Source organism: Bubalus kerabau, chromosome 4 (assembly GCF_029407905.1).
Source record: "Bubalus kerabau isolate K-KA32 ecotype Philippines breed swamp buffalo chromosome 4, PCC_UOA_SB_1v2, whole genome shotgun sequence".
Classification (NCBI taxonomy): Eukaryota; Metazoa; Chordata; class Mammalia; order Artiodactyla; family Bovidae; genus Bubalus; species Bubalus kerabau.
The window spans coordinates 111,739,378-111,762,503 of record NC_073627.1 but is presented as its reverse complement, the minus strand read 5'-3'; the positions used below and the strand labels follow the sequence as shown (position 1 = coordinate 111,762,503).

The window sequence follows — 23,126 nt, the reverse complement described above, 5'->3', positions numbered from 1 at the left end:
GTACAAGTAACTACATTTTGGGCCTGTCATTTCTTTTTTAAAGAACAGTGAAACCAAGGTTCAAAGCCAAGCCCTACACTAGTTGCTGAACGTGAACACATTTATTTTCCTACTTACAAAATGTAACAACCATCACTAGCTCTACCTTATGGATTGTTATAGGTTTAAATGAGCAAATTCATGTAAAGCTCTTTGAACAATGTCTGATAATAATAAATATTCAATACATATTGGCAATGATTATTACCACATGTGCATGGGCAGTTGCTCAGTTGTGTCTGACTTTTTGCAACGCCATGGACTGTAGTCTGCCAGGCTCCTCTGTCCATGGAATTTCCCAGGCAAGAAAATTGGAGTGGGTTGCCATTTCCTTCTCCAGGGGATCTTCCCGACCCAGAAATCAACCCTCATCTCCTGTGTCTCCTGTGCTAGCAGGCAGATTTTTTACCACCGCTTCACCTGGGAAGCTGATTATTACCATGGGTTTATGTAATCTGTAAGCAGAGTCTGGTGAATGACTTCATTCATTTATGGAATCATTGTCTTCACAGAGTTTACATTCTAATAAGATACAATTTTGGAGAAAATTGAGATTGCTTATGTGAAGTGAAACACTTTTTAAAAATTAATTATGGTGTCTATGTTTGCAGTGCTTATGCCACTAACAAAAAGGATTAAGAAGCATTTAATTGTAGCAGAGTAGAGATTCAAATTAGAATTAGCAGTTATACAGTGAAGATATTCATTCAAAAAAATATATTGGGACTTCCCCGGCAGTCTGGTGGTTAAGACTTTGTGCTGATCCCTCATCAGGGAACCACCCACGTGTTACTCAGCCAAAGAATAAAAATAGAAATTTAAAAACAGAGAGAAAAATATGTTGAAGAAGGTTAATTGCTAGTGAGAGATTTTCAAATTATTTTTTATTAGGTAATCATAATTTCATAATAGCTGTTTGGATATATAAACATGTCTATATAATTTTCTAAACATGTAAATAAAAGATAGTAGTTTACTACATCTGTTTGAATTCATATAACTCAAAACATTACCAAAACATTTATTTTAAAAATCAGTAAAATTGTTTAACACACTAGAAAAATTTAGGGGTGTGTGCATAAACATTTTCAAGCTTGCTTTACAAAAAAAAGAGTGCAATTTCTATCCAAGTGTTCAGAATGACTTTCAAAAATAGAAAAAAGAAGGTAGCACTGCTTTGTAATACAGCATTAATTAATACTTATCCTGGAACACTGATGAAAGATCCTTTGTTATCACATATGGTAAACATATTTAAAAATTAACACTCCATTTCTATGAATAAAACATAGAAAAAAGACTTTATTTTCTTAGAATAACTTCTTACCATGAAAAACTGCATTCATTCTGCAGATATTACTGGCATCACACATTATTACTTTAAAAATATTTATGATACTTGAACTTCAAAAGGAAACCCACAAGACCTATTCTCCTCCCAGTACATTCACTGAATGCAGATTTAAGTGAGCACATCTCATTTGATTGTGCCCTTTATTTGTATACTTTAAAATGACAACAATATAGTACATTTGTATTTTTAACTGGTTAAGATGTATGATCGGGTCAAACCAGCAGCCTGTACTTCTAGTAACAGTTGTCATACGCCAAAAGGAAAAAAAAAAAGCCCTGAGTCAGTATTTTTTGCAAAAGTAATGAAAAAGAGTGCTCTGAAGTCATTTTATAACTTATGAAATGGTTAAGACTGTCCAGTATTATTTTGTTTTCATTTTGATTGAAGAGAGGTATGGCTTTTGTTTAGTTAATCCGATTCAGATCATTGCTTAATACTCAATTTCATTTAAGTCCTCAGAATATCCTGATGATTGCTGACTTTTATCTTCCATTTCTGTCAGGAAAGACAAATAGACAATAATAGTTTTCTCTATTTTTAATGTAGAAAATACTGAATTTGCATTCTTATGATTTGAAACTACTGCAAATTCTCTTTTCAGTCAAACTTAAATAATTTGGAAAACTATTGTTACCTGCACAGGATCCTGCTTGAAATTTAATATCATCAATGGCAATATCACTTCTTACTGACATTCCACGAATGGCTTCAAAAATTATCTGAAAAATAATGAAATATGAATTTAGAAATAGAGTCATCCTGCTAAAACAATGCTTGTCAGAGGCAGATCTAGGCTGTGTGGGTTTGGAAGCTTAGATTGTTCTCAGGGGCCCACTTTCAGGAAAAGAATACAAAATCACCAATTCAAATTTAGGTACAAAAGGGAATACTTATTTAGAATGTAAAGAAATTCACAACAAATTATTGGAGCCTTGGAAATTCAAGTTCCTTTCTTCTGAGACTTCTTTAGGCAACTTCCCAGGAATGTCCACCAAGAAATGCCTCTAGGTGGTGACCTGTTTTCCCTTGCTACCTAGAATATTCTACTCCTGTCACCCACAGGCCCTGTGAAAGTAAAGGGCCCAGAAGCTTAAGCTTCCATAGTCTCTCCCTAAATCTACCTTTGTACTAGTTCTAGGTGGGAGAATTAAAACAACAGATGAGACCCAAGTATGAACAGCACTGTATAATAGTTCAATTTACCAAAAAGACAATGGTTCACTGATCATGTTAAATACCATAACATCCAAGACACAGCCCAAGAAAAAGAGGAAACCAGTTTCATGACTTTAGATCCTAGAAGAGAATAACTGATCAAATATTCAGGTTGTAGGGAAAATATATTATCAGCTCTAAAACCACTCTAATAATAGCTAATAAACCATGGAATACTCCAGGGAGGCTTGTGGGTAATGAAAATTTTCCAGAAGACACACTTGCTCTACTAATTTTATTAGCAAATTACTCCCCATTGGACTAGTTCATGATTTAAATTAAATAAACAATATAAAGTGGATAATTAATAAGCATATGAAACTATCTTGAATTTAATGACTCAAAGAAGCTTTAACAACAGAAACGTGACAAGATAACATTAATAGAAGTTCTAAAGATATAACCCTAAACAAGAATTCAAATAAATGGAAAGAAGAGGAAAAAGTGTCCTAATACATCTAGATAGAAGTATATATAAATGTAGTTAATAAGTGTTTTGGTTTTCTAGACAGCAATGAAATCTGTTTTTTGACCGACCTCCAACTCTGCAATGGAAGTACAACAGAAAAACCACCTGATGGAATTATATTCTGAATAGTCTGTGATTGGGCCAAGACCTTGATTTCATACAACTCTCTCCTTTGAATTTCCTAAATATTTGAGTGATAACCATTTTATAGCATTATGATTTCCTCTTTGTATTAGTCCCCTATTTGTATTTGTAAAAATCCTATTAAATAATGGTGATTATTTTAGAATTAGATAAAAATGTAACTTTCTCTTTCAGTTTAAGTGTATTTTATTTTCAAATGGTTACTAAGTCATTGTGCATGCATGCTAAGTTGCTTCAGTCATGTCTGACTCTGCAACCCTATGGACTGTAGCCTGCCAGGCTCCTCTGTCCATTGGATTCTCCAGGCAAGAATACTGGAGTGTGTTGCCATGCCTTCTCCAGGGAATCTTCCCAACCCAGGAATCGAACCTGCATCTCTATGGCGGGGTTCTTTACCACTAGTGCCACCTGGGAAGCTCAAGTCATTAGGACATACATACTTACAGTTTTGACTCAACTACTTGATAAAGGGAATATTAGCTATCTTTTGGTCCAGGGGCACCAGGAAAAAATTATTGAGATTAAGGGCACCATGAGCAAGAAAATCTGAAGACCTGGTCTTAGTTCAGTACCCAGCACATAATAATTCCTACTAAATGTCAGGCAGTATAATGAACAATATGAATGATAGAAATATTTCACTGAGCTGAGAATTTGTCTAACACTCTCTTTCAATGACATCAAAGGATAAGAAATCAGGAGAAAAACACCTGAGAGCAGAGGAGGAAAGGTAAGCAAGGAATTCAAAGGAAATAAAATCATTCTGTGTTTTTGATCAACAGTGAGTCAGGTTCTGCTTAGCACTTTAATAAATCCCTTAGGAAAGGGCATGATTACAATTTTGCTACTTCATACATTTTTTTCTACGAAGAAAATCTGATGACTGGAATATCATCCAGAGGCCACCCACATACTTCTCCTATATTGGGGGTCTACAGCCTCCAAGAGGCAGACTAATACCTCCTGTTATTTTTTTTAAATTCATTTAATTGGAGGCTCATTACCTCCTGTCATTTTTTTTTTAATTGGAGGCTCATTACTTTACAATATTGTAGTGGTTTTTGTCATACATTGACATGAATCAGCCATAGGTGTACATGTGTTCCCCATCCTGAACCCCCCTCCTACCTCCTTCCCCACCCCATCCCTCAGGATCATCCCAGTGCACCAGCCCTGAGCACCCTGTCTCATGTATCAAACCTGGACTGGCAATCTGTTTCACATATGATAATATACATGTTTCAATGCTGGCAGATGAGTGGTGGCATTAGATTAGAAATAAAGTGCACAATAAATGTGCTTGAATCATCCCAAAATTATCCCCTGCCCCCCTATCTGTGAAAAAAAATTTCTTCCATAAAACTGGTCCCTGGTATCAAAAAGGTTGGGGACTGCTGCCCTACAGGATAAATCACAAATGGCAGCAGTACCGCAGTATTCTAAAAATCAATACCTGCCCGCTCTCTCTGGTGATGTACAGATTGACTTGACTTCTCTAGTTTTCTGCATTTTCCTGATTGCCTGGCTCATAGCCCACTGTTCATTTGACATACCCACTTTGGATGTCTCACAAGATCAAAAACTATGTGTGTTAAAAACAAAAGTAACTGTTAATTTGCCTCCTACATAAGCTGCCCTCCTTCTTCCAGGTCTGCTCCACCTAAGATCTTCCTCATCTCGATAAACAGCAACTCCATTCTAGCAGTTGCTCAGGCCAAAACTTTGGAGTCATCCTGGCTCCTCTCTTTCTCTCAAACCCCACTTTCCACAAGGAAGGAAGTCCTGTGGGCTTTCTGACGACATCTCACCTCTGCTGCACAGCCCTGCCCACCACTTCTGTTCCCAGGTCCATTGCAGTAGCTCTCAAAGTCTCCTCACCCACCAGCCCCACCACCATAGTCTATGTAGTAAGTAGCTCCAGATAGTAGCTAGAATGATCATTTAAAAGTATAAATCAGAACATATTACCTTAAAAGCCTCTAATGGTTTCTTATTGCTCTTGAAATAAATTTCAAACTGTACCATGTCATCCAAGGCCTTTCATGAGTATTTCCTGATACTTCTTTGACCTCATTACCTGATCAGCTTGACTTACTCTTTTTCATAGCACTTACTATCACTTGATGTTACATTATATATTTTTGTTTCACATTTTCTACCTCTCCCCCTCCAACTAGAATGCAAACTTAAAAAGTGTAAGAACTGTATGCTATGTTCATTGCAGTATCCTCAGCACTTAAAAAGAGTAAATGGTCAATAAACGCTGAAAAGAGATATTTTGGCCTGAGCTCCTATAGTAGCTCACTCTGATAACTGATATAGCTATTGAGAATACCAGGTCTACCATGGTTATAAAGACCAGAATGATTTGGGAAAGAATACATTTTTAGAAACAATTATATCTTTTTTATAGTTTGGTACTTTAAAGTTTATAAAACCCTTTCACAAACATAATCTCATTTGATTGTCACTTTAGTGATGTCAGCATGGCAGGTATTATTACCCCATTTTGAAAATGTATTAACAGGCTTCCCTGGTGGCTCAGATGGTAAAGAATCTGCCTGAAATGCAAGAGACCAGGGTTCAATCCCTGGGATGGGAAGATACCCTGGAGAAGGGAATGCCTACCACTCCAGTATTCTTGCCTGGAGAATTCCATGGACAGAGGAGCCTGGCAGGCTTCAGTCCAAGGGGTTGCAAAGAGTCAGACATGAATGAGCAACTAACACAAACAGTCTCAGGGAGGCTGACATTTCTCCAAGATCACCCAGTGCTTGTGACATCCAGGGCACTGAGTATATCTTGGGACTTCTATGGCAGGAGGGAGTGTAAAACAGGGACTTAGGGATGCAAACATTGGAACCAGTTAGATCTGGGACTGAGTTCTCACTCTGCCACTTACCAGCTGGACATTTAGATTTCCCCATCTTTAAAGAAGAGCTACAAGATCAACTGGAAGAACTTATGCACAGCTCTTAGCTCTGTGAGTACTTGGCACATAGAAGATGACCATTTGCAATGGGCGTCTCTGTGTTTTATTAGACACGAGGATGTTTTGGAGAAACTAGTTCATCCTGGTCTCCAGATGGTCATTTGGGATTCCTGAGGGAATCACAAAATTAAGAAGAACATTCCTCATGGCAGATTAATATCTGTTCCATTCTAAGCCTAAAGGAATGATCTGGAATCTTTTTTCCCAAATTGGGAGCCAAAAATCTCTCAGGTCATCCTTTACCCTTTGAGCTTAAATATTCCAAGATGCCACCCCAGGTGCCTCACTACTTTGTGCTCAAAAAAATTTTCAGACAACAAGTCACCTGGCAAGTCTAGTATATGCAAGGACCTATACCCAGGGCTCAGATGCTGTGAGGTCACCTGTTCCACAGATCTCAAATCCTAGAGCTCTTGTGCATCAGCACCATTTGGGGGTTTTTAAAAACATCAAGGCTCAGGCTCGGCTGAGAGACTCAGATTTGTTCCATCTGTGACACAGATTCTCCATCTTTAGAATGCTCCAGAATCACCACAATTCTTGTTAAGACAGATTTCAGGGCCCTAAGCCCCAGAGTTTCTGGTTCAGTAGTTCCAAGGCAGGGCCTGGGAGTGTGCATTGCAGGTGAGTTTCATTTTAGATGAATATACATTTCAGGTGTTGCTACTGGTATCAGGACCACACCTTGAGAACCTTTGAATAGTGTGAGTGCCCTGGTAACCTAAAAAAATTAATCCATCATCTCTGAATGATGATCAGTGATATAAGGAAGTTTATGAGTGATCCATTTTCTTTCTGTAAGTAGACACTAAATCACTATCACAATTATTCCTGGGGTTATATGTTTTCCTTTACTAAATGTTTAGATAGTTTTATCCACACCAAGATAATGGGCCATCCTTGAATAATGGTGCATCTTCCATCTGTTGTTTGTTCTTAGCAACAGCAACCTAGATGGCACTGCAACATGGCCATTCCTATTTAGATCTGTAGAAAATCAATTTTGGTTAAGGGGTGGCATAAAATAATGTCTTTATTTTGGATACTTCTTCCTAGGAAGACTTGCTTAAGCCAAGCAGGCAGTGGTTAACATTAAGGTGTGCTCTGGTCCAGAAGCAAGGATGAGGAGGAAGTAGGGCTTCTAGCTGAAGGTCACTCCTGGAATTCTATACAGCAATTTCAGGAATAGTCAAGGGTCTAATGTTATCTGCCCAGAACTTTCTGGAGCTTTGACTCATGGTAGGCAGGTAAAGGCTTCCTTGCTAGTTCAGCAGTAAAGAACCTGTCTGCCAATGCAGGAGACACGGGTTCCATTCCTGAGTTGGGAAGATCTGCTGGAGAATGAATGGCAACCCACTCCAGATTCTTTTCTGGAGAATCCCATGGACAGAGGAACCTGGCAGGCTACAGGCCATGGGGGTCACAAAAGAGTCAAACATGACTTAGTGACTAAAGAAAAACAACAGGCAGGTAAAGTCACAGGCTTTTAGGAGACTGCTGCTGATTTCTAGGCTAATTGGCTGCTTGATCTCACCCACTGGAATTGAAAAGGCTCCTTATTGCTGCTCAGATTCTGTTATAATTGGGATCCTGCAGGAAGGAAGTCTTCTACTGCCTGTGAGCAGATTCAAGGGAGGCCCAGGACATAGGATCAAGATTCAGTTTCTTCTGCATCAGTGCAGACAGAGGCTTAAAAATTTACTCTGGATCATGTACTCTGTTAAATAGAAGCTTACAACAGCAGCCCTTGCATATGGTTAATGATGAGTGAAAGATGCAGCTGCAACAAGTAATTAGGTAATACCAGGTTTAGAAAAAAGAGAAGCTCTGTTTTAGAGGTTTTCAGGACACAGAATATAACTGACACTCAAAATGTACCAAGATGAAAATAGCTACCGTTTCATTATTGAGTTACAAAAATTACTCAATGTATAAATACCCAAAGCTTTCTCTTTCTAATTTCCCTTTCATTGCTTAGGTTCACTCAATATAGACTAATTATGTTTGCTCTTAAACAAGTACTGCCTCTATCTTTGACCCTTAAAAAGAACAAAACATTCTTGATGGTAGCAAGAAAAAGAAAGAGCATCAGAAGCGTATAGGCACATTTCCCATCATTTGACTCTTGTCTCTCTTGGCTTACCTGGTGCTGCCTCTCACAGCTGTATTCAATCAGCGCCCGGAGCCAGGAGATGCTCTGTTCACCTCTTCTTCTCCACAAGAGAGACTCTTCACTGTCGCCTTCCTTTTTCAAATAAACATTCAGGAAGCCAGTCCCTGCTCCATACATGTGGTAGAAAAAGGTCAAGCAGTGTTTCCCAGTGACTCCTCGTAGAGGCCTGGACAAGAGTCGTGCCTTTTGTCCATATACCAAGTGGGAAGCCTCGATGTACATGTAGTAGCCTTGAGAGCAATGCAACATCAGGTATTGTTAAAAAGGACACACCATATTCTCTTCTAACATACATACATATGCAGATTATTTTCCATTATAGATTATTACAATATATTAAATACTGTTCCCTGTGTTACACAGTAAATCCCTGTTGCTTATCTATTCTATGTATAGCAGTTTGTATCTGTTAACCCCATACTCTGAATTTATTCTGCCCCTCATTTCTCTTCTGAGTAGTTCCTGGAAACAAATTAGAGTCAATGAACGACTTGACTACAGTATTGATAAAGGAGTTCATAATTTTGGAGAATGTGTATAATCCAAGAAAGATAAATATGCTACAAGATTTTGACCATCAAAATAAGTGTTTTCATGTCATAATTTATAATTCAGATTAATATACAGGAGGTAATTAATATACTACTATTGTGCCACTGAGGTGATAATTAACATGAGAATTTATCCTACTAATCCATGGACACTATTCTGAGCTTCCATCATTGGTTTAGGGCAATGGTCAGGTAGATGAGGTTCAAGTCTTGGTTCTAATAGTTATTGTCTGTGTGACTGTGATCTAATGGATTATCTGGTCTGAACCTATGTTCAATTTAAAAATTTGTTGTTGTTCAGTTGCTAGGTTGTGTCTGACTCTTTGCAACCCCATGAACTGCAGCCCTCCAGGCTTCCCTGTTCTTCACTATCTCCCTGAGTTTAAAAATAACGGTTAATAAACCTGTGCTACAGAGTTGTGAGAATTAAATAATGAGTGTGACATATGTCCACACGTAATATGTATTCAAATATGTTTTCCGCCCTGCTTTCCTGAGATTTTTCTGTGACACTTCTTGAAAATATAATTGTACAATATTTCAGTTCAGTTCTCTTTGTGACCCATGGACTGTAGCACACCAAGCTTCCCTATTCTTCACCAACTCCCAGAGCTTGCTCAAACTCATGTCTATCAAGTAGGTGATGCCATCCAACCATCTCGTCCTCTGTCGTCCTCTTCTCCTCCTGCCTTCAATCTTTCTCAGCATCAGGGTCTTTTCCAATGAGTCAGTTCTTCACATCAAGTGGCCAAAGAATTGGAGCTTCAGCTTCAGCATCAGTCTTTCCAATGAATATTCAGGATTGACTGGTTGGATCTCCTTGCAGTCCAAGGGACTCTCAAGAGTCTTCTCCAACACTACAGTTCAAAACCATCAATTCTTCGGCACTCAGCTTTCTTTACAGTCCAACTTTTATATCCATACATGACTACTGGAAAAACCAGAGCTTTGACTAAATGGACATGTTTTGGCAAAGTAATGTCTCTACTTTTCAATACGTTGTCTAGGTTTGTCATAGCTTTTCTTCCAAGGAGCAAGCATCTTTTAATTTCATGGCTGCAGTCACCATTTGCAGTGATTTTGGAGCCCCCAAAAAATAAAGTCTGTCACTGTTTCCGTTGTTTCCCCATCTATTTGCCATGAAGTGATGGGATCATATGCCATGATCTTAGTTTTCTGAATGTTGAGCTTTAAGCCAACTTTTTCACTCTCCTCTTTCACTTTCATCAAGAGGCTCTTTAATTCTTCTTCACTTTCTGCCATAAGCGTGGTATCACATGCATATCTGAGGTTATTGATATTCCTCCCAGCAATCTTGATTCCAGATTGTGCTTCATCTAGCCCAGCATTTTGCATGATGTACTCTGCATATAAGTTAAATAAGCAGGGTGACAATATATACCCTTGACATACTCCTTTTCCGATTTGGAACCAGTCTGTTGTTCCATGTCCAGTTTTAACTGTTGCTTCTTGACCTGCATACAGATTTCTCAGGAGGCAGGTAAGGTGGTCTGGTAGTCCCATCTCTTTAAGAATTTTCCACAGTTTACTAGGATCCACACAGTCTACAACATTTAATATAATTATTTGTGACATTTAACATATTTATATCTTATACTTCATACATCATATACTATATACCGTATGTTAATTATATAACACTTTACATTTCCATTTTCCTTTAGTTTTTTTTTTTTTTTTTAATTTGCTTGTTTTAGGCAGAAGCAGGATTAATCTGCACGTAAATAATGCAGTGGTGTGTTGGAACCTGTTTCCACTGGCTCCAACAGTCAATTATGTAACTTCTGTTGGTAGGTCCAAATGGCTTCACTCTGGTAGTTTGAAATGGTCCACAATGGAAGTATTCATACTACAGAAATGGAACATAACTACAAGTCAGCCCCCACCATAAAAAATAGAGGTAGTTGGTGTTAAATAATTACCATGGAGCCACTAAAATAAGCAATATAATAATAGCAATTTCCAGAATAATACACCCATAATATACTTCTATGTACCTGTGGCTCATTTTTTAAAAAAGCCGTGGACTCTATATAAGTAGTTCTTAACCTTTCCTCATTTGATGAAAAGCTTATATCTTTTCAACCTGAAAAAATATGCACAAATTTTTATATCCAATTGCATCAACTTCTTTGCCAATATTGATTTTTTTACATACATGATGTAAAAATTTTTACATAGTGTTATCCCTCTATTATTTCACATGGAAATTAATGGCTGCACTGAGGGAAAAAAAGAGTTCCCAAATATTGCACACAAATGAAATGGCTTCTAGAGCGTCTTTAAAGTTTCAAGTTTAGTCAATGAAGTCTATTCATTTCTCAAAAGGCAATGCTTGGGACACCCCAACCAGAATTGATCAGAGGCTCCATCCTTGCTCCTTCAAGGCATTCCTCCTTTTCCTTTCCCTCATTTCCACAGATCTGAGAATCCAACGGGCTATTATAAGGGTGGGAGAAAAAGTCCTGCCCCATTTGATCTTATCAAATCTTGCGCACCGTGCAAGCCCTCCCTCAATGTTTCACTCAGTAAAGTTAGCACCCTGCAAAACTGGGTGATCAGTCACGGGCTTTGTCAACCAGTCATCCGCATGATCTACTGTAAACTTCTGGGATGCTGTCGTGTGTCTGCTGTGCTCACCAACGACATCCTCATTTCTAAAACCAAGGGTCAGTCTTCAGTTCTTGTCGTCCTTGTCATCAGTAGCACTGGACACAGTAGATCACTCCTGCCTCCTAGAAGGACTTTCTTATTTTGGTTTGCAGGATGCTGACCTCTCCTGGTTTTTCTCCCACTTCACTGGTCACTCCTTTGCTAGTTCACCTTTTCTTCTCTGACCTCTTGATCTTGGAGTGCTCCAAGACCCAGTGTTTGAATTTCTCCATTCTCGCTCACTTCTTTGGTGATCTCATCTTATTTCATGGCTTGAAATACTATACGTGCTGTTATATCTCAAATTTTAATTTCCAACCTCTTTCCTAAAATCCAGGCTTGTTATTGAAAGTAATCTCCTCTTATTGTCAAGTAGGTATCTCAAACTGAACATGGTCAAAACTACACTAACAGCCTCACTCTAAAGCTTACCCCACCCTTTTTAGTTGTCCAGGCCCCAAACCTGGCCATTCTTTATATCCTTTCACTCTTCACATCCAGATGGTCAGGAATTTCTGTTGGTTTTACCTTCAGAATATGTCCAGAATCCAATCACTTCTCTCCTTACCACCTCCACTGCTACCTCCCAATTTGAGCCAGTATTATTCCTGACTTGGATTAATCCAACACCTCCCAACAAGTCTTCCTGCTTTTACCCTAGTTCTCTGCAATCTAATCTAAACATAGCATCCATAGTAAACTTTCTAAAGCAATAGCTAAATTTTACCATTCCTCTGTTCAAAACCCTCCACTAGCTTAGCATTTCACTCTGAGTAAGAGCTGAAAGCCTGACAACATATAAGGCTCTACATAACTCCTGCTCATTCTCTTACCTCTCTGATTTCTACCACCTTTTTCCTCACTCACTCTGAGTCTCGAGGATACACTTGAGTTCTATATCATTCCTGGAATGTAGTAAGTTTGCTACCACCCCAGGCCCTTTGCATGTGCTAATCTCTGCCTACAGTGGCTTTTCTTTCATATAATCTCACATCTCACTCTCTCACCTCTAAGTCTTTGCCCAGATATTACCTTTTCTATTAGGCCTATTCTGACTACACTGTTTCAAATAGCAATCGCCCCTCCTCTGGTACTCCTTTTTCTCTATACCCTAATTTATTATTTTCCATCCCATTTAATTGCCTCTTGCTGCTGCTGCTGCTGCTGCTGCTGCTAAGTCGCTTCAGTCGTGTCTGGCTCTGTGCGACCCCATAGATGGCAGCCCACCAGGCTCCCCCATCCCTGGGATTCTCCAGGCAAGAACACTGGAGTGGGCTGCCATTGCCCTCTCCGAATTGCCTCTTAACATACTATATAACATTCCTATTTTTATGTTTGTCTGTCTCCTTCCTCTAGAGCACTCAAAGGCAGAGATATTTCCTTGTTTACTGCTATGCCCCCAGGTCCTAGAGTAGTGTCTGGAACATAGCAGATGCTCAATAAATATTTGTTGAATGAACAAAAACCACAGACCAGTCTGACCATTTCCAGAGCACATGGCTCTACCAAGGTTACTCCAGTTGTGTGATGATCTTGGCAACAAGACACGTACTTGACTAGGATGCTCCAAAGCAAAATAGGAACAAGTCCAAGTTTTGATAAAGTCATATTTTAAAGAAAATGTTCACAACCTAGTTACATACTGTCTGACTTTTTATTTTTTAGCCAAACACACTTTCTTTAACTTCATTACCTTCATTCTTTCACTGGCAAGAAAATTGCTACACAAGAAGCACTAGGGTTTTTACACTTTCAGCAATGAAAGAAAATCTTATTGTTCTTTTCTTTAATACTGGGAGTTGGTGATGGACAGGGAGGCCTGGTGTGCTGCGGTTCATGGGGTTGCAAAAAGTCGGACACAACTGAGCAACTGAACTGAACTGAAGCTACTGGATGTAAACAAATACTGATACACAAAACCCTAACAGAAGGGTGTATTTAATTTAATCCCATGGAAAATAAAGTCAAAACATAAACATGGTTTATCACCTACTATGCACAACGGTGTTCTGTACTATCCTATACGTAAACTAGTATAGCACAATGAACTGAAACCCTACCTTAATGCATGTTTAAACTGAAAAATATTTCCTCCAAAAATAATTCTTAAGGAAATAAGAAGAAAGTCAAAGAAAAATAACTTTGGTACCTGCCTTTGGGACTCTCAAAAGGTCCACTTGAATCCCAAGAAAAGGACCTTAGCTAAAGACGAAACACTTAATGGGATGGGGAGGATAGGTGACAGGGAGGCTCCTCTGAAAGATGCTGTCACTGGGAAACTGGAAAGAAAAGACAATTGCGGGCCTACAACAGGAAATCTTTTCAGAATGGAAAGAAAGCAATGGGTCCATTATAAGTGAGAGATGACGCAAGAAGTATCTTCCACCTAGTGATGATAGTATGTAATCCCAGTGACGACATACGCCATGTGCTGTGCTTAGTCGCTCAGTCATGTCTGACTCTTTGTGACCCCATGACTGTAGCCCACCAGGCTCCTCTGTCCATGGGGATTCTCCAGGGAAGAATACTGGAGTGGGTTGTTATTTCCTTCTCCAGGGGATCTTCTCAACCCAGGGATCAAACCCAGGTCTCCTACATCACAGGTGGATTCTTTACTGTCTAAGCTACCAGGGAAGCCCAAGTCCTGGCCAAAATCATCTGAGGTCCTGCTAGAGGGGTAAACCTCCAGGATTTTCCAACTGAATTCTTCCTTGTGTGAGTACAGTGCACTAATCAGTCAGCCTCAACTGGGTGATGCATTACTCTGGTAATACTTTCCTTTCATAAGTCTCTGGGTCTTGGGTATCAGGCTGAAGCCATTACCTAAGGTTTCTAGTTCCAGAGATCACTGTGTAGTACCATGAAATATGAAAGGAAAGCTCCTGAACTGTTTGACATGTGTAACTGCTGCTTTTGGAAGAGACGGGGAACAGCCAGGGGAACATTAGTATAATTACACCTTTCTGGGGCACAGGCAGTTGTCTACTTTTCTTGAGTTTTGACCTTTTTCTTGACTTTTGACCTTTCTAAAACTCCTTCAGGATATAATTTCTATTTTAAGCCCATACACATATCCCTTAAGGCTAAGGGATATATGATTTAGACTAACTTATATGCAGAGTACATCATGAGAAACGCTGGACTGGAAGAAACACAAGCTGGAATCAAGATTGCCGGGAGAAATATCAATAACCTCAGATATGCACATGACACCACCCTTATGGCAGAAAGTGAAGAGGAACTCAAAAGCCTCTTGATGAAAGTCAAAGAGGAGAGTGAAAAAGTTGGCTTAAAGCTCAACATTCAGAAAACTAAGATCATGGCATCCGGTCCCACCACTTCATGGGAAATAGATGGGGAAACAGTGGAAACAGTGTCAGACCTTATTTTTTGGGGCTCCAAAATCACTGCAGATGGTGACTGCAGCCATGAAATTAAAAGACGCTTACTCCTTGGAAGGAAAGTTATGACCAACCTAGATAGCATATTCAAAAGCAGAGACATTACTTTTCCAACAAAGGTCCGTCTAGTCAAGGCTATGGTTTTTCCTGTGGTCATGTATGGATGTGAGAGTTGGACTGTGAACAAGGCTGAGCGCCAAAGAATTGATGCTTTTGAACTGTGGTGTTGGAGAAGACTCTTGAGAGTCCCTTGGACTGAAAGGAGATGCAACCAGTCCATTCTGAAGGAGATCAGCCCTGGGATTTCTTTGGAGGGAATGATTCTGAAGCTGAAACTCCAGTACTTTGGCCACCTCATGTGAAGAGTTGACTCATTGGAAAAGACTCTGATGCTGGGAGGGATTGGGGGCAGGAGGAGAAGGGGACGACAGAGGATGAGATGGCTGGATGGCATCACTGACTCGATGGACGTGAGTCTGAGTGAACTCCGGGAGTTGGTGATGGACAAGGAGGCCCGGCGTGCTGCGATTCATGGGGTCGCGAAGAGTCGGACACGACTGAGCGACTGAACTGAACTGAACTGAGACCAATATCTATACCTAAAAATAATTGTCACATATTTGTCAACTGATCAGAAGCTGTCTGATGCCCAGACCAAGTATTATTCTTGATTCCAAACATGTTTTTCTTCTTGACTTGCATGTGACATTTCCTTTCCCCAGAAAAGATCAGAGCTTCATGGAGAGACAGTCAGCCTCACATGTGTTTGGAAAGCAGAGAAAAGCCCTGTGTGTTGACAAGCTTTGCCACATTCCAACTCCAAATGCTGTCTGTGTCAGCAAACAAAAGCTCTCTGGATGGGAGCCAGGAGCCCCAGCGATGAAACCTCAGACTGGCTCAAGTGTCCCTGCACATGAAGGATTCCAGTCTGTGGAAGGGGTTATTAACTGGAGAAGACAAATTACTTTCTTTCTGTGGATCACTGTTTAACATTCAAGATAGGGGTCCCAGTGGGTCTACTGGGAGATCAGGGTCCCATCTGTTCTTTGTTCAGCAACTGTGATGTGTTGAGACACAGCATATTCGTAATTGGGAGCAGTGAAGCAGCTGTTCCTCTAGTCTTGAGGCCCTCTCGCACCAGGGCTGGGAAGGAGTGGGAGGCCAAGTGGAATGAACAGCTAGCTGCTTCATTAAGCTGGAAGACGAGTCTTAACAATCAGGGGGAAAAGATATCAATATTTTGGGAAGAACAACTGCTAAATATGTCTGTCTCTAAAATTATTGTTCTTTATTATATCTTTTAAATGATTTTTAAAGCGTGTCATAAATGAGTGGTTATTAACTTATTGGGGGAAGAGTTTCAACTTGGGAAAACTTTTAACAGTTCTGGGGTGGTGATGGTTACAAAAAAGGCATATGTACTTAATACCACTGAATTATGTACGTAAAAATGACTAAAATGGTAAATTTTATGTTATGTATATTTTACCACTATTTTTAAAAAAGCTTGTCATAGAAGTCTTCTCTTGGGTAAGTAGGGTCCAACAATACCAGAAATTAGTGTGATAAGATAAATTATGAAAAAACTGAGGAGACTGGAGATTTTAATATTCTAGAGCTAATTGCCCTTATAGTTTCAGACTAGTTGAGTAGCATTGTTACATGTCTGGATATCAGCTACCGAAATTCTTAAAAGACAAGGATTTGAATGAGACTGCTATTAAATTTCAGCTATTAATATATTACCAACACATTAAATATATAGTTTTGATTTTCTTTTGTGTCAACAGCACAATTTACTAGTAAATGTCATTATTTGGTATTTTAATGTATCACTCATATTTCTACTACACAAGAAGGTTCATATAAGACTCCTATCTTTATTTAGTAGTGTGTTGGAGAGAATTTAATTGCCAGAAGTACAGAAGATGTATTGAAACACTGAACAGTAACACAGAAGAAATTGATGGTGTCTCTTTATTTGGAAATTATTATTTTTTTTAATGATGAATAGCTACTTTTCTAGGACGTAGCTGTGGGAAAGAGAGGGAAAACTGGATGACTTTTAATCTGTTCACTGGTGGACTCAGTGAGCTAGGAAATGTTACAGTTGAAGGCATTTTCTCACTAAACTGGAGAGTTATCTGTTGATTTGCTTATTCTACTATCTTTTGGTCACAAAACCCATGTAAACTCCAGGACAACTAAAACAATTATTTAAGAAGAATTCTGACAGCATGGCATCACATTAATAATATGATATTATTATATAAATATAATCATATATTAAAATTGTCATAACCAATAAAACCCTTAGAACTTTGTTAAGATTTGCCTTTACTGTCTTGTAAAAGAAATAGCATCAGTGTCAAGGAACTTTCTGATTCTGCCAGGACAGAGCTATTCAAATAGACGGTGACAAGAAATGGATAAACAGGTCCTGCAGAGTCCATTTCAGCTTAATGCAAGTCAAGATTTATGTCACAAGTGCTTTTATTATTTTATCAAACAGGGAGCCAAACGGTCGGGCTAGAATATTGTCTTTGTTGTTGTTCTAGTAGAATGACATGTTCTAGTAGATGACTGACAAACATTGGAAATGTTTCCCCAACTTTAGCCACACAAATACCACTATGTATATATTACTTATCCACATAGTACCTGTACTATTATTCTTCTGATATATTTATTTAAATAGATTTCATTTTTTACTCCTTAAATCCATTATTCAAATAGGAAACTGCATATTAGCATGAAAACAGAAAACAAGCTATAGATTTGTGAAATAATGGTGTTGCTGTACTGATTATATATTTTGCTTTCTTTTTTTTTAGAGATAGTCTAGTTTTCAGAGTTTTTTTTTAAATTAATCTTTATAACATCTTTTTTTTCCTTTTTTTTTCCTTTACAATATTGTATTGGTCTTGCCATACATTTGCTTTTATATGAATAGTACTATCAAATTAAAAATATGCATCCACTTAACCCTTAAATTACCCAGTGGTACTTTGGAAGACACTGGTTTAAGGTCTACCAAATCTTCTGGTTACTACAAAGTCATTTTATTTGTAATCATATGCCATGGTTTTCTATATATAAAAGCACAAATGACATAAAACACTGAGTCCAAGAAAGTATCCCAGAAATGAACACCAGATGAACATCAGATTTTGTGAATGAGTCACTAACTACAAAAATAGTAATATCATTTTCATTTTAGGGGAGCTTGTATAGTATTAGTTCTTTCAGAAATACAACCTTGGTTAATCATCACAGCAGCCCTAAGAGATCAGCAGGGCATCTACTGTTATGTGATGCATGATGCATAGTAGGTACTTAGAAAATATGGAGTAAATCAAGATTGTAGAAACTCTGCTCTATATAACATTACAATTGCTCCCAGTTCTAAGATGTTTCATCTTATAAACATGTAGCACATGACACTGGTGGCTTTAACACACATTCAATTTAAAGGGGTATTTAATTGCTTATACTTTGATTTACGAATGGGTGATCCTTGTTATACTGTGATCTGAAAGCCAATCTATCAGCCCACATTACGCCATTAGAGGCCATTGTGTGTCCTAACCCTCAAAGGTGAAGCTACTCTTTGAGGGTTTAGGCTACACAATGGCTGTGGGGACTGTGGTCCTGGAGTTTAACTGACAATATTGGTTCACAGATCAGAAAAATTTAGATACTTTCTGACGGGTTACATTTCAGTGGATGTCTAAAACTACCATCAGTTTGAATATATCCTTTCCAAGAGCAGACCCTTTTCTCTGGTATGAAGGGTGACAAATAAGAGCTTACGTGGCTGTGTGAAGACTTGTGTTTTTTACATGTAAGCTGTCACAGCTGTTTGAAGTCATGTGTGGTCTCCTACTATCATGTGGGCTGGAAAACTCTGGTGAGACAGTGTGGACAGAATATGGACATTAGAGCCCAACATTCCTGGGATACAGTCTCTACTCTACCAGTCATTGCTGTGTGGCCTTGGAAAGGCATTTCTCCAGCCTTCAGTTCTTTCATATGAAAAATGGATACTTTCACTTACAAGTCATGGTAAGGGTGTGTTATTGATTGAATATTCATTTCTCCTCTTTCCAAATTTATATGTTGAAATGCTAAGCCCCACTATGATGGTAATTAGAAGTATGGTCTTTGGGAGGGGTTAGCTCCTGAGGGCCAAGCTCTCATAGGTGGGATGAGTAGCCTTATAAGAGTCCTCAGGGAGCTCACTTGCCTCGTCTGCTGTGTAAGGACACAGCAAAAAGACTGCTGACTATGAACTAGGAAGTGAGCCCTCACCAGACCTCAAATCTGCCAGCACCTTGATCTTGAGCTTCTCAGCCTTCAGAACTGTAAGAAATAAATGTCTGCTATTTAAGCCTCTGAGTCATGGTATTTTTGTGATAGCAGCTCAAACTGACTAAGGATACAGTCCTCGGGATCGCAAGAGTTGGACACGACTTAGCGACTAGACCACCACCTGCCCTCATTACACTGGCAATCAGTTAATGAGGCTCATTTTTTGTTTGCTGATTTGAGTTATCTCTTTTCACTAGATTCAGTGTTGAATGGCCACGAAGCTGCCACTGCAGCAGCCTCTTGCTACCATGAAAGGACAGACTGTGATAGGAGCCAACTCAGAAAAACCAGGGCAGAGAGGTGGAGAGAAGGAGGTCGCAGTGACATGGTTTTATCCTCTACATCAAGCTGTGCCTCAAGTCAGCCCTAAAATGACATTTTTTTCCTGTTATAAAGAGCAACAAACTCTTTCCAACCAAAACAGTCTTAACATATACACATTTTTTAATTATCTTTTTAACTTCATTGTCTTTCCAGATACAGCCTTACACTCTCTTAGAATCTTCTACTCAGTGCTGGAAGTAGAAATCTGATCTACCTTTGAACAAAGGCTGAATCTCTTCAACAGCTACCCTAGCTGATGCAACACTGTCCCAGAATCTCTGAAGTAATGGGAAGAAAAGAGGTCAGTCATAGGACCAAGCTTCACATCATCTTCTTAGGCAAAGGTGCATTTAGGATCTGAGGCCAAATGGATACTCATATGGATAGTGGCTGGAACCAGGTGTTCCAAGACCTGGAAAAGACCCAAGTCAAAACTGCCAGGAGGGATGCAGGTAGAAAATCAACATGAGTTTTATCTCTGTAGTACTAGAGGAAAAGAGCGTAGCCATAAATCATCAGCCAGAGAGTACAGTGCCCAAAACGGTGAGATGCAAAAAGCCAGTACTTAGATATCTGTCTCAACAGAAGGTATCCAAGAAAGAATTTGAAGAAACACTAAACATTTTAGAAGTTATTTTCTTTTAATCCATCCTCCACTCACTCTGGCTAAAGGATCCTGATGATGCTGGGCAGAGGAGGAAGTAAAACAAAGAGAGTTCAAGCACAGACAGTCTTCTCTTTGATCATCTCCAAACTATGAATCAGGCCCATGCTGAGGGAGAGAGAGGATTTGACTGAATGAGAAACTGAAGTTGTCATTTGAATTGGACACCTGAATGTGTGACTGCTCACACCTCAGCAGGACTGGGAAGCTGTGAGATCTGCCAGGGGTGGGAAAGGGAGAATTCTCTAGGGTATGTTTGAAGAGAGTGTTGGAAAGAAAATACAAAGCTGTTGTTGATTGCACCCTACCAAGTTTAGCCAATACAGTCAATATTTTTTGTTGTATTGCTGCTGTGCGGTGTTATTCCCTAGGCCTACTTTTGAGGTAGACCATAAGAAACAGCACTACGCCACTCTCTCTAAGGACCCTTCAGGAAATATCTCTTCAATATTAATATCAGGGATAGTTCTGCATTGCTGGACCAAACGATGTGCTTTTATCCAACTGGTGTTCCTAGGGAAATTGAGAGCCTCAGTGGAAAAGGTCTATTCATCAAGGAGTATTTTATCATGGACATTGTTTGCAATTGCCGACACATGGTGATAATAAGAAGTAGAACAACTTTTAGTCTGGTTTAGTGTAGTTTACACATTTCCTACAGAAAAATGCACCCCTTTATTGCCTCCATCCCTTGGTGGACTGCTTCATCTGTTTCTATCCTAAGAACACAGTAAATCATGTTTTACAGAGGACTTTTCCATCTTTTTCAGGTTCTGGAAAGTGAGGACTCACACTGATATATCTTCCCTGTCTGCCAGATATTTCTATATGAGGCCTCAGTCCTGGGCTTCATTTTAGACCACTATTTTATTTTTTTCATTTTTGCCCATCTCTCTTTTATTTTTAAACCTTACTTCTAATTATCTTTGTGTGCATATCTTTGTAAGCTCATTTAAATCCTTTTTGCACCTAGATAATGAGCAATATAATAAACAGAAAGAATGATTTTAAATGCACGTACTGGATTACCTATCCCATGTGTGTAATATCCCACATGCAGTTCACTCTAGACACCTTAGTTTTCACATATCAGAATGCAGTAAACAACCCCTAGAAAGCTATTCCGGGTTTCCTTAGGGAACAGCACCATGTGGCATAACTCACCTACCCCAGTAGTGTGATCTCCCTTTGGTCCGGTGTAGGAGGTGGGAGTTTCTCCCCTTCTCCTCTGCCAACTGCTCCGGTTTCTTCTCTCCTGAGTAAATATACATTCATCTTGTTCGAAAGTACACTCTCCTGGTGGAAGTAGGAGCTTCTCTGCAAGGAAACAGCAGGGGTTGTGACTATTGAGGCTCTTTCAATGAATATATATTCCAAGGCTCACTGGAAACCCACACTAATGTGTGGTTATCATCTGGCCACATGCCCCACATAGAGAGGCAACCCACCTACCAGCACTCCAAGCCAAGCTCTTGCCTCTGGCTAGAGTCTGGTCTTCACCCTGGTTCTGCCATAGAGGCAGAGAACAATCAGAAATCTAGATCCAAAAGTATTGGAATACTTTGAGAAAGAAACTTTCTCTGACTTGTGAATTTATTTGTATGAGTGAGATTGTAAAACTCTCTGACAATTGGAGGTATATTGCCTTTATGGAAACATACAAATAATAAAATTGCAAGCAGGAGGTTTCTTCAGAAATCCAGAATGAGTGAAGGAAATCCTCAGAGCAAAGCTATAGTCACTTTGGAAGAGGGAGAGAATGTGAAAAAATTAAATGTGATTTTGGAGACATAGCGTAATACATGTGGAGCAGGTTACTGAATTTTTCTATGCCTTGGCATTCTTATTTGTAATGTGGGAATATTAATGGTATCCACCTAAGGGGGTTGTGAGGATTAAATGAGATGATGTGTGTAAAACGTTTAGATGTAAAACTCAATAAATATTAGCTAAATAAATATTAAAACTTGGTGTTTTTCTACCTGGAGGCTTATTTTCCATTTCCAAAAACAAATGTTTCTGTCTTTGGGTGCTATCTTCAATAACTCTAATAATGATTATATTAGAGTGGCGCCACCTCCCAACTTCCTGGGAACTTCTTTGGCTGAACTTGGTTCTACCTTCCTACATCTAGATTCTCCAATAAACAACCCATCTTTTCCTTCTCTAGCATGATAATTATTTTACTTCATTATATTTTACATACACTACAAGCTAATGAAGGTTCATTCTCTTTTCTATGCCTTGAGTGTAGAGATTTTTATCTTGTTTTATGTTGTCCTTGCAGCGCCACACAAATCAAGGGACTACAAACAAATTGTCTTTTAGTTAAACAAACATGGAGATTATTCTCCAGTGCCAAATAGATACCACAATATGCCTGCTTGTTAAAGAAATGGATACCTTGTGACTTAGGATGCAGTGGTAATTAATAGATAGATACAAATGATCTGCTGCCGCTGCTAAGTCGCTTCAGTCATGTCCGACTCTGTGTGACCCCATAGATGGCAGCCCACCAGGCTCCCCCATCCCTGGGATTCTCCAGGCAAGAACACTGGAGTGGGTTGCCATTTCCTTCTCCAATGCATGAAAAGTGAAAAGTTAAAGTGAAGTCGCTCAGTCGTGTCCGACTCTTCGCCGCCCCATGGACTGCAGCCTACCAGGCTCCTCCATCCATGGGATTTTCCAGGCAAGAGTATTGGAGTGGGGTGCCATTGCCTTCTCCGATCTGGGTGGAGGCATGCATAATTTTTTCA

The 23,126-nt window shown here is 39.2% G+C and overlaps 1 protein-coding gene across 1 annotated transcript in view; it reads right to left on the bottom strand.

Moving 5' to 3' along the window:
• Positions 1 to 931: 931 nt before the first annotated feature.
• The window catches only part of MAMDC2 (MAM domain containing 2), a 159,753-nt gene continuing 137,558 nt past the window's right edge, over positions 932 to 23,126 (bottom strand). Inside the window, exons 11-14 of the mRNA XM_055578287.1 lie at positions 21,535 to 21,687; positions 8,357 to 8,616; positions 2,028 to 2,112; positions 932 to 1,888 (exon numbers count right to left, since the gene is read on the bottom strand). Of these exons, the coding sequence (XP_055434262.1) occupies positions 1,824 to 1,888; positions 2,028 to 2,112; positions 8,357 to 8,616; positions 21,535 to 21,687 (563 nt within the window). The 3' untranslated portion in view covers positions 932 to 1,823. The remainder of the gene's footprint in view (positions 1,889 to 2,027; positions 2,113 to 8,356; positions 8,617 to 21,534; positions 21,688 to 23,126) is intronic.